Genomic DNA, 16,359 nt, shown 5'->3' on the forward strand with positions numbered 1-16,359 from the left:
GAAAAATTCTAATTTCCAAAGCACGTTTGGTTCCAAAAGTTTCAGATTAAAATATATATATATCTGTTTCTATAGCATGTTTACCACACCAAGCTTCTCTAAGTGCTGGTAAATTACTTTTATAAACATCACTCCAAATAGCATTCTGTTCGTATCTTTCACTATAAAGTACACGGAGCTTGAGAATATTTCTTCACATGACTTCTGCTTGATGTACTCTTCTGACTACTAGGTTTCTTCTTTTTGCAACAAAACCAAGCTGGTCGTGTAAAGGTTGCATAGCCTAAAAACATGGGTGAACGGGCTTACTGCTGCTCCCTCGAAGTCACGGGTTGGCACACTGCAATCTGTGGGATAGATTTTACCCCTCTGCCTGTCTCACAGCCTTACTCACTTTGAGTTTACATCAGAGCTGAGACGTTGCCACAGAGATCATGAGGTTCCTAAACTCTAAAATACAGTGGGCTTTAAAAACTTTGTGCAAATATTCAACTCACTTAATTACATTTTCCCCCAATTTTTTGAAGCTTTCGAATAGCCTTTAACAGGATAAAATTGCTGCCCCCTGCTTTAAGCCATTGTTTAGTGGCACCAAGTGCTGTGATAATTAGGCAGCTATGATTTTTATAACATTAGTTTGTTTGGTCTACAGTTAGGATTTATGGTGTGTGTGGCAGTCAGATTTTATCTCAACTTGCACCTGTGGGGAAGCACAGGGATGGAGCCCAACCTTTTCATCTGGTGGTACCTCCTTGGGAATGTGGCCTTTATTATGAGACAGTGAGAACGTCTCCCTCTTTGGCCCTTTGCCTTCCTGCTTGCTGGGACAGTCTGCCTCTAGAAGACCCGCCGGCACCCTGCAATGTTCCCTCTAGCCGTGGACCAAGCCCACTCCGCACCCCCTGGCTGGTAATAGCATCCCTGCTTCCCACCATAGCTTTCTGTCCCAGTGACCTGCAGCTACAGGAGTCTGAAGAGGGCCCTCCCTGGCTAGCAGCAGCCTTGAGTTGGACTGGGATGCCTTCTTGACATAAAATGACTTTTTGGTATAAAATTCTTTTTATACATATATGAGTGACACTGGTTTTGTGTCTCTAGACAATGCGGCCCAACACAGTATGCATACGAGACATTTCAAAGGCAAAGGCAGAATCTGATGTCGTAGACAGGGGCATTGCTGTTCTCTTTGAATGGGGTCTCCACGGGTCAAACGTTTAGACCTTTGGCCACATCCAGAAAGACTGGAGAAGCATGCTCCAGAGGTATAATCTGTTAGTACGAGATACATCTACAGCAGAGAGACTGGGGAGTACAGTACTTGCCGATGACAGAAATATGGTCAGGGAATGAAGAAAGGAATTCACAAGGTTCAAGGTATTAGTCTCTCCACTTTCTGTAAGCAATAAAATAAATGGAAGGAATCCATACACTTTATATTTTATGTTGATACGCAAAATCCCAGAGGTTGGGAAATAAGGACTTTACAAGTTATTCATCAATATATTATTCTATATTTCATGTGTATTATTGCTTTAATATCTTTCACCATACTTGATAAAAATTGTTCCAGCTCAGTTGTGGCTCAATAAACTTTTATTATTTTTGTTATTTATTTTTATTCAAAAGCATTTTTTTCCCTATCACAAAAATTAGATAACCGCACCACCAACAGCAGCAAAGTCCGTGGAGTTAACATTGATGGCAGAGAGTTCACTGGGCATTCCCAAAGTCCCAAATGTCATAAAGGTCAGGAAAAAAATTAGAAACCACCTAAAAACCAAACCAACATCCTTGGTGATTTTGGGGCAGAAACATCATGTTCTCTTATTGTCAGCTGCAGATGTATTTCAGCAGGATCAAGCATATTCGACTTAAGAAGGACCTTCATACCAATTCCAGCACCTAGTTAGAAAGAAAATAGGGGCGCCGCTTAATCAAAGTTTGAAACTATAGACAGAGATGAATGACTCCCACTCTATTTATCAACAGAAAACTAAATTAAGAAAACCTTTTCAACCAGTAAAATGCCAACAACTTTAAAGGAACTGGACATGAATCTTTTCTGACCTTCAATTGAAAAGCTGTATATATACTTTCAGATTAGTTATCTCACAGTTAACTGGAGACCCTTCTAGGCAGACACAGAAACAGAAGGATAAATAAGCTGGCTGATGCTCGGCATGGGTGTAACACGTCTCAAATCCATACTGAGAGTCATACACAAATCCTTCTGGTATCACGTTTTGCTGGATTTTAGAGTTAAAGTAGTAACTAACCATAGAAGGAAGTTATGATTCTGCTAAAACTAAAAATGGAACTAAGAAATAACCAACCAAATATGAAAAAATTAGATGTAGCTCAGAAGGGATCGAGAACATATGAGGGCAATTATGAGATACTGTAAACAATGAGTATGCTAGATGAAGAACGCAAATTCTCCACCTACATTTACAGAGGGGCAAACCTATCCTCTCTCTCCTCTGCTAAGGTTTGACTTTGTGTTACCTGTTCTATTTGGCAAGCTGGCTACTTAACATAAGAGGTCAATGCTACTGAACAAAATCTGAAGGCAGTCAGGATTTATGAATATATATATTAGGTTCATGCAGGCAGGATAGCAATAGCCCTAGAGGCAAAATTTATTGAAGAAAAAGGCGCATCGTTTCCAATACCTGCCTGGCCATGAGAATAAAGTACAGTGATTCAGAAGCTATAGAACGCTACAGTGAAAACAGATTCTGTGGCTTCCTACCATGTAGCTTTCAGAACATAAGAAACATTAATCAGTTTTGAAATCTGCTTCATTTAAGTTGTACATGATCCTCTCACCTGACTTTCCAAACAGAGAAATTGTTGCATTTAAAAGGAACCTCCCATGCAAATGAAAGCTACCGTGCCATGAAGAGACTACCGTGTCATTGGGGAGCCCTGGCAGTACTGTTGGGGAAGTGTCAGACTGCTAAGAAAGTGAGTGAGTGGTTCCAACCCACCTGCTGCTCCAAGGGAGAAAACTGAGGCGTTCTGTTTCTGTAAAGATCGGCAGCCTCAGAAACCCTGTAGAGGATCCCCAGGAGACAGAACCCACTTGCTGGCAGAGGGTTTGAGCTCATGCAATCAAAGAGCTCTGGTGATCTAGTTGGCGAGGAGTGGGCTGCTGGCCACAGACGGCTGATTCAAACCCACCAGCCACTCTCTACAAGAGTCAGATGAGGCGGTCCTGGGCAGATTTATAGACCCGGAGACCCTAAACGAGCAATTTTCCTCTCTCCTGAGGGGGTGGGTCACTATGAGCGGGAACCGACTCAGTCACACAACGTTGGTCTTTTGGTTATTTTGGTTTACCAAATAAATTTACTTGCTGAGGTAATAGTGTAGCTCTTCTGTTACGCTTGTTGATTTCATCCCTTTAGGACAGTACAGGATGGCTGTACTTGCTCCTTGGTGCTACGTCATTCTTAAGAATAAATAAAGGATGAAAGAAGTCATGTCAAAATGAATGCCATAAGAGGCAAGGGAAGTCCATGCAGAATAATAAAAAATATCGACATTCTCCTGTCAGCAGAGAATATGTTAAAAGAAGGGGTACTCACAGAGTAAGTGCCAGCCAAAGAGATGGACTAGAAACATACACCAAAGTCATGTTTTGTTTAGAAACTTTGCTGCTTAGCTACAGACTTATTTGTCCAATTGCTACATATCCAATGGTATGTTCACATTAAGAATCTTACTTCCTCGAGCTTGTCACTGCAAAAAAATTATGTATAAACCTATGTATGAATTTGTGACCGAGACTGTGTGCCGAGGGACACTAACATACTCAGAATATTACAACATCATCGTCGCAGGATCAGCCAATCTTCAAACGATCACTAAATGTTAGTACTAAACAAAGTCCGGACAACTGAGGAAGATAACCTACTTGTCAGCAAAGAGAAGGAGGAGAGCGATAAGGTCGAGAGTAACAAAACCAGGGCAGAAGGGGTCAATCTGTTCCCCTGCTCATCTTGTACCGAAGGCAGTGACTGCCTTGGGCCAAAGTCACACAGAAGCTTGGCCCAGAGTAAATTCTTAATACTCTTTAGTTGTTTTTCAGTCTGTCTGTCATTCTATTCAGCATCCACATAACTTTCTAACAAGCGCTTTCCATCTTCATCCCAGTTGCTACCTACTCTTTTTCCTTCCAGTCAAACCCTCCCAGGGAAGGGAAACAGACACCCATGACTGGGAAAGGTCTCTAAGGCTTAGCACAACTGTGAATCTCCATGATCCTGGGCCAAAATGGATGGGAGTTCAAAATGGAGATGCATGAGACAACTTACCTTAATTGTACCCTGACTGTTAGCAGCAATCAGCACGTTGGACTCCTGGAAAAGAACAAGAGCCTTTAAAGTGGGGAGGAGGGTTTCCGTGGGGAAATTCCAAGAGAAGATTATCCTCATCATCTTTCCTTCACTCCATCCCAAGGCGCCACAGGGATTTAAAGTGGGAAACCAACTTTCAATATGATGTAGATAAGAGTTCTAAAAACAAACCCCATACTTTTGAGGACAGAGGTTTTGTTTGTTTGTTTTTTAAAGTATAGTTGAAAGCAGAAGGGAAAATGTTGAATGTAAACTGAGGTGGGGAAAAAGTGGGGGGGGGGCATGGGAAGGGAGAGGGCTGATGGACAGAGGAAAGCCAAGAGAAATGAGTGCTGAACTGAAACTCAAATAAGACAAGAGAAAAACAAAGCAAATACAACCCCCTGAAAACTCCCCCTTCATTCATTTTCTCCAATTAAACAATACTACTTGATGTAATTGCTGCCAATAAATTTGGCATTTATCTCTATGAGTATTAGGAAACCAAGGGAATGGGCAAATTCACCTGGGAGAGGAAAGACTTCATCTTTAACTATTCTGAAACTCAGTATATATGCATTTTTAATAACCTAGGCGATTATCTGAAAGAGAGTCTATGTGCAAAGTATTTAAAACTATATTTTAAGACTTAGGAAAATTATTTCTCTAGAGTTGGAAGGGAAGGGAAAGGAGCAGACAAGAATGAGGTGCACCAGAGAATCTCAGAAAGTAGGAAGAATTGGCACATGTCTCCTGGGGGAAACAGGACCTTGAGTGGGCTCTGAAGGACAGAAGGGTATAGGAGTTCTTTGCTTTCTAGGGTAGGAGGTGAAGAGGAGGTAAATAGGCTCAAAAGTGCAACAGTGGAAACATGAATGATGGACAAAGTCCAAATAATAGCTATGAGAAACAGATAAACTTCAGTGAAGAACATGATCAGCCTGATTATCCATCAGGCTTAATGGTAAAGTGATGAGAAGAAAGAAAATTCCTGGCCTGTATTCTAGGCAAATTATTATAGCAAAGCTGAGCTTAACTGTAATAATTTTGATATAAAGAATCTGTGGTTTTCAAACATACACATTTCTTTCATTTGATTTGCAGTAGAGTTGTTTATAAAAGTGCTCATCTTGTTAATATTAGTGAAGGAAGAAAAATAATTGCTTTCACTATTCCCCAACTGTTTATGGGATCAGAACATGTTGGTGACAGCAGCAAAAGATACAGTTTGCATCATGAAGAAATAAAGAATCCACGGCCCCCAATCCGATCCAGAATGGTCTTTCCCCTACCGCCAGTACATAACCAAAAACCCTGTAGCTGAGCTGATTTCATCTCATAGTGACCCTGTAAGGGCAAACTTCTCCTTAGGGTTTCCTCCCCTGTACATCTTGATGGGGCAGACAGCCTATCTTTCTCTCACTGAGGAGCTGTGAGGTTTGAGGTGTGGACCTGGGGGTTAGCAGTGCGACACTTACCGGACAGAGCCACCAGAGCACCTAACTCAGTTCATATGCTCTTAAAAATAGGAACCTAATAGCATAGTATTCGTTATTAGAACTGGTGCTGATACACACTTTGGGGAGTGGTTGGCCATTGTGGGGACCTGATGTGCACAGAATGTTCCCATGTCATGTGGAGGGTGGGAGTGAGAGAAACAAAGGATCTGTTTGAAATTTATCTACTCCTTCAGTTACCTTTTGAGTCCACAAATGGCTTCTAGTCGGTGAAAGGCCTGCAGGAGTTAGATAACTTACCCTGAATGGGTCAAAAGGCAGAAGTCACCTGTGCCCCAGCAAACAGCAAAGAGAGACAGCACTATGTGGTCCCATATGAAACTCTTTCTAGCAGGAACTTTAAACTAGCTCTTGGGAAAAGCTGTGTGACATCAAAACTGCTACCAAAGGACCCAGAAATCACTCTCCTGCGAAGACTATCCTCAAATGAAGCTGGACATAGGACTGATCAATCTGATTGCTCTCTTAAGAAGACCTCCAGTCTCAACCCCAGACTCAAAGAATCACTCAATCAAGGCTCCGGCCATGAAGAACTTATTTCTCTGCTACAGGAACAGAAAGTGTCAGAACAGTGAAAAAATCATAGCCCAATGGTTTCCATCTTTCTCTCATTTTGGTTCCAGTGACTTTAAATATAAAGAAGGAAGGCGGAGAAACCTGGTGGAGACAAGACTCACTCTGAGGGCAGGGAGCCTTGTAACAGTTCCACAAATTATCCTTGTTTAATTTAACCTCTTGATTTGTGATGGAAGAAAGGCTAGAAAAAAATATAGTATGTTACCAAATAGCATTTTCAAAGAAAACCCAGGCCTGAACTGGAACTGAAAGCCATGAAACGTGGCATTGCTGCAATTGGGAATGTCGGCGGATTAGGCTCCACATCAGCAAACCCAACTAAATTATCACACAAAGGGCTTGAATCTATAAATCAAAGAACAGGTAACTGGTAACTATCCCACAGGAATAGCTTGATCTTTCTATGACCTCTGCTCCACTATGACCTTAATAGGGGTGTCAGATGCTATCAGAACGTGTTGTTAAGTACCACTGAGCTTGTTCTCGTGCATGGCGACCCTATGCCCCCATGAAGAAACACTGCTGGTCCTGCGCCATCCTCACAATCACTCTCATGTTTGAGCCCACTGCTGCAGCCGCTGTGTCAGTCCACCATGTCTGGGATACACTCTTTTTCCTGCCCCGCTACCAAGCAAGAGGTTTTCCTCCAGGGACTGGTCTCTCCTGATAACACATCCAAAGTATGTGAAACAAGTTTCACTTCTTCCAAGACAAATTTCTTTGTTATTTTGGCAGTTCATGGTATTTTCGATATTCTTCACCAGTACCATAATTTAAATCAATTCTCCTTTGATCTTTCTTATTTAATATCCAAATTTCACATGCATTAGAGGAGAGTGCAAGTACCATGGTTTGGGGCAAGCACATCTCTGTGCCAGTTCGACACTTTACAGGGGGATTTTGTGCAGATTTATCCAGTGCAATGCACTGTTTGGTCCTCAATTGTTACTTTTATGAGCATTGATTGTGGATCCAAGTAAGACAAAATCCTTGACAACTTCAGTCTTTCCTCCATTTATCATGATAGAAATATGAACCTTTTGGCTCATTTGTGAGAATTTTCTTTACATTGAGTTCTAATCTATACTGAAGGCTGCAATCTTGGATCTTCAAAGTATGGTTAATCCTTAACATCTTTCTGTGAAGACCTTCTGCCAGTAAATTCTTCAATAATAAATGGGCTGCCACAAGAAGCAACTGTCCAGATCTGGCTGTTTTGGGGGACTTAGGTATAGGTGATAGCAAGGCCTGACAATTCCCAGAAACAAACTGCTCAAAGTAATAATGGGGAAGGGAGAGATACCACATTGTTTTTTCTCTCATCAAAGATCATATACTTAAGAAAAAGTGATTTAGATGGCTTAAGATAAATTTAGACAGCTTAAGATAAATTAACTATTGCATGCGACAGTGGGAACAATTAAAAAGTGCCAGATTTGTCTCTCCCTCTCCTCCTCTTTCTCCCTCTCCCTCCTCTCTCTCTTCTCTCTCCCCCTCCCTCCCTCTCCCTTCTCTTTCCCCCCCTCTCCTCCTCTCTGCTCTCTCTCTCTCTCTCTCCCTCCACCCCTCCTATCTTTTGGGATTTCCTGTGAACACCTGAAACTTCCCTTTTCTTCATAAAAGTCGGATTACACACAAAAAAGTGCCAGATATTTTACCTCTAGCTTAGCTATACAGAAATGAAATATACAAAGTTAGTACTATAGGGTTTGAAAAATCTTGTTTGCATTTTGAATGACTAGTAATTCCAATCTGCAGCCATAGTATGTCAGCATCGTAATGGAAATAAATTTCAGCTCAATGGACTGTTTTACTTGCTAAATAAAATAAAAATACTAATCAGTAATTCTCATTGTAATTTCCCTCTTTCCTGGAAGCTAATAGTTTATCCGCTGTTTTGCTTTTAATTTGAAAAGATTTAAAAAATATAATTGAAAATTTAATAGTCTATTTTTATTATTAACATATTAACTCTTTAATCTTACTGTTAAATTAATTATCATCAGAAATTTTGGAAAATAGACACACTAAAAGAAAACTTTAAAACTATCTATAACCTCAATGATCAAAATTAGAGTTTATATATTATTTTATAAATAGAAGATAAACATTCAGCAACTTGCTTTTCAAGCCAATAATACTATAAAATAAAACATCTCCTGTAACCATTTTCTTTGTTAGCTTAATTACAGAAGAGCCATTAGCTATACCACAGAGTGGTGCGAACAGTTAAGTGCTTGAATATTAACCTCAAATGGACAACTGCAGCCTATTTCGAGGTATCCGTGGATCGTCTGGAGACCTGCTGCCAAAAGCAGCCCTGAGGACCCTCCGGGGCATATTCTCCTCTGACCCCCATGGCACATCATGCCGAGTCAGAATGACTCAGGGTGACATAGAAGACACTGAGCACATTGAGAACAATTGGTTGTTTATTTTGTAACTGAAAGACTTATTTCTAGACACAGGCATAATTGATTTTAAATGTGATTAAGTTTACTTCGAGTGTCAAAAAGTTCATGAAAAAACCCCATTTTCTTTTGATTCCATTTTTCCAACAACATTTGAAATCCCCTCAACTTTCATTTCAGGCTGTGACACAGCAAATGGTACTTGACTTATTCTTCTACTACGAAGAACTAAGAAACTGAACAGAACATATAAACATACTGGGCAACAGGCAGCGCAGGACTAAGCAAAGGGAAACAAATGAGCTAATTCCTAGAACTTCCTGGCTTTATGCTCAGATGCAATTTCTGACTGTGAAGCAAGAGATGGGAATTCACACAAGACCCAGAGGAATCTACGCAGAGCATAGCTGGCTAGTTAAGAACACAGAACTGGAGTGTGGGGTAGCTGCAGAGCAGCTCGAATTGGTAGGGAACAGTAACATGGGAAAAAAGCTACATAAAAATAAAAGTTTTGGATAGAGGTATAAACATAGCAGTGTATACATATATAAATACATTAATCCACAAAAAGAGGAACTGGCCCATGTACATATATTTATACGGCAATACACTGAGGTAAGGGATGGACTTTGGGCCTCTGTTCATACCCTCCCTCTATACAACAGCACTTTGGTTTTAGCCAATTGACAGTCTGAAGTGTTCACTCTCCCGACACAATCACTGAAGACAAAATGAGTTGAAGAGGGTGGATGGTACCTGGCTATTAAAAAAGATATAGTGTTTGGGGGGTCTTACAGGCTTGAAGTTACACAAGCCACCATTTAGCAGTGAAACAACAAGTCCACATGGAAGAAGCACACTGCCCGTGCGATCATGAGGAGTCATAGGGACTGGGCAAGCGGAACCAACAGATACATAACAAACAAAAATAATGTATTGAGAAGGAGGGGGGCTGGAGCAGAGATCCAAAGCCCACCTGCAGACAGTGGAACAATCTCCCTAGAGGGGCCACAGAGAAGGGATGAGTCATCAGGGTGCAGTAAACCATCGATGAAACATACTATATTCCTCTGTTTCCTTGAGGCTTCCTCACTTCCCCCCACTACCATGACCCCAGTGCTGCTTCTCAATTCAGACTAGACCGGAACATGTACACAGGAATAGAAAGGGATGGGAGCTCACGACACAGAATCCAGGAACAGGAGTGGGAATAGTGATACCAGAAGGGTAGGGGGAAGAAGGTGAGAGGAAGGGAGAAAGGCGAAACTGATGGCAATGATTGACACATAACCATACACCCCTCTACAGGGGGAAGAACAACAGAAAACATGGGGGAAGGGAGACAGTGGTTGGTGTGACAGATGAAAATAATAACAATGTGGGTTATAGGGGAGGGGGGGAGGGAAGATGTGGGGAAGAGCTGATACCAAGGGCTCAATAGAAAGTAAATGTCTAGAAAGGAATGAGGGCAACATATGTAAAAACATGCCTGATTCAATTGATATATGGACTGTGCTAAGAGTTGTATGAACCCCAATAAAATGATTTAAAATATAAATAAATAAAAATACCTAAGTGAATAAATATAAAATAATTTTTTAAGTTTAAAAATACACCAGATTAGGTAAACAACTGTGAATGAGAAAAGGCTAACAATGAGGACCTTTACAATGAACAGATTCCTGATTCACAAAGTGCTACGAGATACATGGATTCTCACCAGAATGAAGAGGGCTCATTTCACAAGCAGAGCATACAGTAGAGGCCCCAGAAAAGTCAGACTATAGGAAGTCTCAACTACTCTTGAAGTAAATGCTTCTTCAGACTAGAGAATGGAAAAGCATGGCCTGTGGGCTGATGGTCGCATCAACTGTAGATTGATGGGAACATAGCTATGGTGACCTGCATATGGACTGTCCTTGGCTATTTTATGCATTACAATGGAAGAATTTAGAGAAGCTGCCACACACACCAGACTGACTAAAAAATTTCCTCCCTGATACTTTATCTTCATAATAAAGTTTATAAACAAACTTATCTGCAAAGTTTAACTTTTTGCCAAACCAAATTGAACACTCCTACAAGAAGTTATCGAAACATAAACATTCGATAGTGATGCATTCCCAGTGTGCAACTTTTAAGAGGGAATCCATGTGACTTCTACTAAAGAGGGGAAGAGAATTTAAAACATAGCTAGAAATGGCAAAAATAACCAGAAATAAAAAAGACTCTTAGAGGAGGTATTCTAATTATGTTCAGTGACTGAAAGCAAACATTCAACTTAGATAAAAGAAATTTAAAACATAAAATAACCAAATGGAGCTTCTCCATTTTAAAAATCGAGTATCTGAAATGAAAAATCCATTGGATAGACTAAATAGCGGGATGAGACAGTAGAGAAGAAAACAAAGGGAAATTTGACCAGTCAGGAAGAAAATCGAAAATGAAATGGAAAAGGGCACACAGTGAAAAAAAAAAAAGATGAATTTTAGTGAATTTTAAGACAACAGTGATTTAACCTATATATAACTAACTGGACTCAAATAGGGAAGATTGGGGTGGGGGTAAACGGACTATAGCTTAACATTTTCCAAATTTGAAAGCAAAGTCAAAAATCTAAGGAGTCTTCCTTGACGTCTCAAAATAAAAATCCAACTGCAGATCAAGATACAAATTTTGAATGCCAGTAATAATAATATAGAAATAAACTAGCCAGAGGTGGGGGATGGGGAAGGCACTACACACAAACAAGATATTTGACATGGCAATGGAAACAAAGAAAGCCAAAGGAAAACGGGACAGTATATGTAAGAAGCTGAAAGGAGAAACAGTTCATCTAGATAAATTACTTAAAAAAAGACTGTTCCAGGCAAATTAAAGATACCGTATGTCCTCCTGTGTAAGCCCAGTTTTTCAGCACATTTTTTTAAATGCAGCTTTTGTGGTTAAATTAAGTGCCTCGGCTGACATTTGGGTCAGCTTATACTCGAGCATATATGGTAATTTCTTTTTTAATGAATCAGGAGACCTGTGTTACAGGAAATGTTAAAGGAAGTTGTTTAGACCAGTGGGAAATATGCCACATGAAAACTTAGCTATACAAAATATTGGTGAGTTACAGAAATGGTAAATATTTGTTTTCCTATTTTTAAAATGAAAAATCTATAACTGCTTATTTAAAGCAAATAGTAATATAATTAAATTAGGATAATTATAACATGACTATAAGTGAAATATATTACAGCAAAAGAACGCTGAAATGGCTGCCTACATTAATAGTGGGGGGAAAGCAGAATTTAGGAAAAGAAATATGACTAAGGAAAGAGGGGGTTCAATTCATAATTGAATAAGGGTAAATTAAAAAAAATTTTTTTCTATGGATATAACAAGGTTCAAGAGATAGTAAGGAATAACCGACAGAACCGAGTGGAACAGATCATTTATGGTTGGCTATTTCAACAGCTGTTTTTAAATAATTCAAAGAATAACTAGACAGAAAATCAATGGAGACATAAAAAACCTGATAACATGATCAAAACCAAATTGAACTTTTACAGGAAATTTTACTCAAATTGCAGTACACATTATTTCAGGTACATAAGAAATACTTAATGAGATATACTATGTGTGAGACTACAAATCTCAGTAATTTATAATGTAAAATTCTAAGCTCTTTTTTCCAAAGGAGCAGTCTGGTGTACTTCCCAGACAGACTTGGTTGATCTTCTTCTGGCAGCTCCTGGTTTGCTTAATCCTCTACACCACAATTTAAATGCATCCATTCTTCTGCAGCCTCCTTATGCTCTGTCTACCTTTCACGTGCATATGAGGTGACTGAAAGTACCCTTACTTGGGGGAGGTGCACCTTCGTCCTCAAAGTTGACATTCTTGTTCTTCAATACTTTAAAGAGGTCTTCTTATGCAGATTTCCCAGGCAAAACATTGATTTCTTGACTACTGCTTCCATGAACATTGTGGATCCAAGTAAAATGAAATTTGTAACAACTTCAATCCTTCTTCTGATGCTGTTTATTGATCCAATTGTGAGGATATCTGTCATCTTTACATTGAGTTGCAATCCATACTGAAGGCTGTAGTCTCTGTTCTTCTTCAGGCAAGTGCTTCACCTCCTCCTCTTCTTCATATACTATAGCTTCTTGGATAATTTGCTCAAATACCAATTGAATAAGTATAGTGAAATGATACAACCCTGAAACACACCTTTTCCAATTCTGAACCACGGGGTATCCCCCCTTTCGGTCTCTTGTTTTATGTGTAAGTTCCATATGAGCACAAAAAAATGTTCTGGAATCCCTAATCCTTGTAATCTTAACATATTAGAATAAGAGAAATTATTATGAACAACCTAATGACAAACTGAATACATAAATGAAATATATTCTATGAAAGGCATAAAACTACAAATATGACAAAACAGAAAGTAAGGAAAGTGAAAAAACATTTCTGAATTAGTTTTATGAGCCAAACTAATCCAGAGATTAAACATTATATATTAAAATATCATCAAACATATAAATATATGAATATATATGTACCAATGTTTTATACAGATACAAACATTTGAACAAAATACCAACCAGTAAATAAACTAACAAACTCAGCCATATTTGGTAAGAATAATGCATTATGTCCAAGTGAGATTTATCCAGGTATTCCTATTATTTTAATGTTAAAATAAACCAATGAATATAATTCATAATAGCAGGAGAAAAGTCACATGATTGCAAGTGACTATGGAAATGCATTTAAGAAAATTCAAAGCCCATTAACGATACAAACAAAGTCAACTAAAAATGGAAGAAAAAATGGAAAACAACTTCTTCAAGGTAATGAAGGATACCTATGAAACATTCCCACCTAATGCTTAGTAGTGAAATGTTGAATCCTTTCTCCCTCAGATCAGGAACAAGGTAAGGATGCTTATTCTTACCATTTCTAATCAACACTGTTTTCAAGTTAAAAAAAAAAAGGCAAAAACAATCAGAAGAGAAGTAAAATGTATTCATTAATGTCATAGTACATAAAACTTTCAATACATTTTTAAGAGCCATTAAAATGAATAAAATTCAACAGTGCTGTAATATATAATGATTATTCATTGTGAATGAGGGGGAATGCAGATTGGGGATCCAAGACCCATCTGTAGACAACTGGACATCTCTTTACAGAAGGTTCGGGGGGGGGGGAGGGGGGAAAACCAATCAGGGTAGAGTGTAGCAATGATGAAACATAAATGCTTCCTCTCCACCAACTATCATGATCTCAACTCTACCTTGCAAGTCTGGCTAGACCAGAGGATGTACACTGGTACAAATAGGAAATGCAAACACAGGGAATCCAGGGAAGATGAACCCCTTAGGACCAGTGGTGAGAGCGGCAATACTGAGAGTGTGGAGGGAGGGTGAGGTGGATCCGATTACAAGGATCTACATATAACCTCCTCTCTGGGGGATGGACAACAGAAAAGTGGGTGAAGGGACATGTCAGACAGTGTAAGATAAGACAAAATAATAATTTATAAATTATCAAGAGTTCATGAGGGAGGGGGATAGCGAGGAGGGAGGCAAAAAAATGAGCTGATACCAAGAGCTCAAGCAGAAAGCAAATGTTTTGAGAATGATGATGGCAACAAATGTACAAATGTGCTTGACACAATGGATGGATGGATGGATGGATTGTGATAAGAGTTGGACGAGCCCCCAATAAAATGATTAAATATATAATGATTATTACATTATAACTTAATTTTTATCTATAAGCTTGCCATGATAATTATTATCAAACAGTTTTTAAAAGCACAATTTCTGGTAGCATCAAAAATATAAATGAATAGGGATAACCTTAAATATATTTAATATCTGTACATTGAAAATTATAATAGTGGTGAGAGATATGAAAGAATACTTAAATAAATAGGTATGCCATATGGCTCACGAAGGTTCCAATGTCACTTCTTCCCTAAATTATTTATAGTGTACAACAATCCCAACCAAATCTCAGCATTTCTTTTACTAAAAATGGATAGGCTGGTTTTGAAATTCAAATGGAAACACAGAGGAGTTACAACAGTCAAAACAATTTTGAAAGAGAAAAACAAAACTGGAGGAGTTGAATGATTTTAAGTCCTATTACAAAGATTCAGTTATCAAGATAGTGTGGTAATATAAGAATAGATATTTAAAACAAAGGAACCGAATACCGAATAGAAAGCATGTATATAGATGTATAATTAATAAACTAATTTTGAAGCAAGCTAGATAATAGGTCAGTATTTTTAAAGATACTGCTGAAATAAGTGGAACACACACACATATAATACAATGATAGACACTTTCTGGACGCATCCTCCTTGTAGCCAATACGCTTGTGTGAAGTCAGTATTACCATCTCTCTAACTTTTCCCTAAAGAGTTCTTGTATTTCATCACGTCAAACTTAGTTTTGTCATTCTCAAGGAACTCAAATTGTGTTGCTTTAAAATATTGTTTGACTTTTGGAAGCAAAAAGAAGCTGGAAGGGACAAGATCAGGGTTAATGTAAGGTAAGGTTCCCAATAAACTTCTTGCACGACAATGCTGACTTCCTTTGAAGAATGAGTCCTGCACTGTTGTGACTGGGGGGAAAAAAAATTCCTCATTGTAATTTTCCTGTTTTTGTCTCAGCAATTCAATTTCTAATTTTCTCCAAACTTCTCTTTAATAAGCCTCAGTGATTATCCTGTGTTATTTGAGAAAATGTATCAATTATCTCTCTGGGAGTTCCCAAAACAGTTGCCATAACTTTCTGAGTTGCTCTCTTGCCTTAAAGTTAACTGGCTGGCCTAGCAGACCCCTTAGGAAACCACAGGTTTGATTGGGATCTTTTTTGCTTAAGGCACGTTAGTAAGAGTAAGACAGGTATATGAGGTGGCTTCAAAAGTTTGTGAAAATAAATGGAATTAAAAGGACAATGGACAATTTTTTTAAGTACCCTCCTACTTGCTGAGAGAACGTGTCTGCAGCCTCGCATTCATCACAGATACACTTATAATGCTCTTTGTTTGGGATCAACCTGTTCAGGCATGAACTGGCATCCTAACAGCAATATTTTAAACTTACCTTTGTATGTGTGTGCGATAAAATTTACCCTTTCATCACCATCATTCAAAAATTAATTCAAAATGAATTCCAGTTAGAACCATACAACTTCTTGGAAGAATCTGTGTAATCTTGAGGTTGGCCAAGATTTCTTATGACACAAAAATCATAAGATAAAAAAACTGAATTCTAAGCATTTAAAAATACCATACTAAACCTAAAAAGACAGACAATACCAAGCATTGATAAGAAAGTGGAACAATCTCCAATGCGGGTTGACATTACTGTCAGTCACTGGTGACCGGATACAGCTCACTCCACTCCATGGAAGCACATCACCAGGTCTACTTTCTGAAGCTTCTCTGGCTGGGCTTGTACCATCCACCTTTCAGCTAGTACTTGAGCACTTCACTGTTTGT

General features: G+C 38.8%; 1 protein-coding gene across 2 annotated transcripts in view; it reads right to left on the bottom strand.

Annotated features, from left to right (window-relative positions):
* Positions 1–1,575: 1,575 nt before the first annotated feature.
* Positions 1,576–16,359, bottom strand: part of COP1 (COP1 E3 ubiquitin ligase) — a 199,783-nt gene continuing 184,999 nt past the window's right edge. For both annotated transcript variants that reach the window (XM_075527809.1, XM_075527804.1), the window contains exons 19-20: positions 4,320–4,364; positions 1,576–1,902 (exon numbers count right to left, since the gene is read on the bottom strand). In XM_075527809.1, the coding sequence (XP_075383924.1) occupies positions 1,885–1,902; positions 4,320–4,364 (63 nt within the window). In that variant the 3' untranslated portion in view covers positions 1,576–1,884. The remainder of the gene's footprint in view (positions 1,903–4,319; positions 4,365–16,359) is intronic.

The sequence above is a fragment of the Tenrec ecaudatus genome, chromosome 1 (assembly GCF_050624435.1).
Source record: "Tenrec ecaudatus isolate mTenEca1 chromosome 1, mTenEca1.hap1, whole genome shotgun sequence".
NCBI classification, from domain to species: Eukaryota; Metazoa; Chordata; class Mammalia; order Afrosoricida; family Tenrecidae; genus Tenrec; species Tenrec ecaudatus.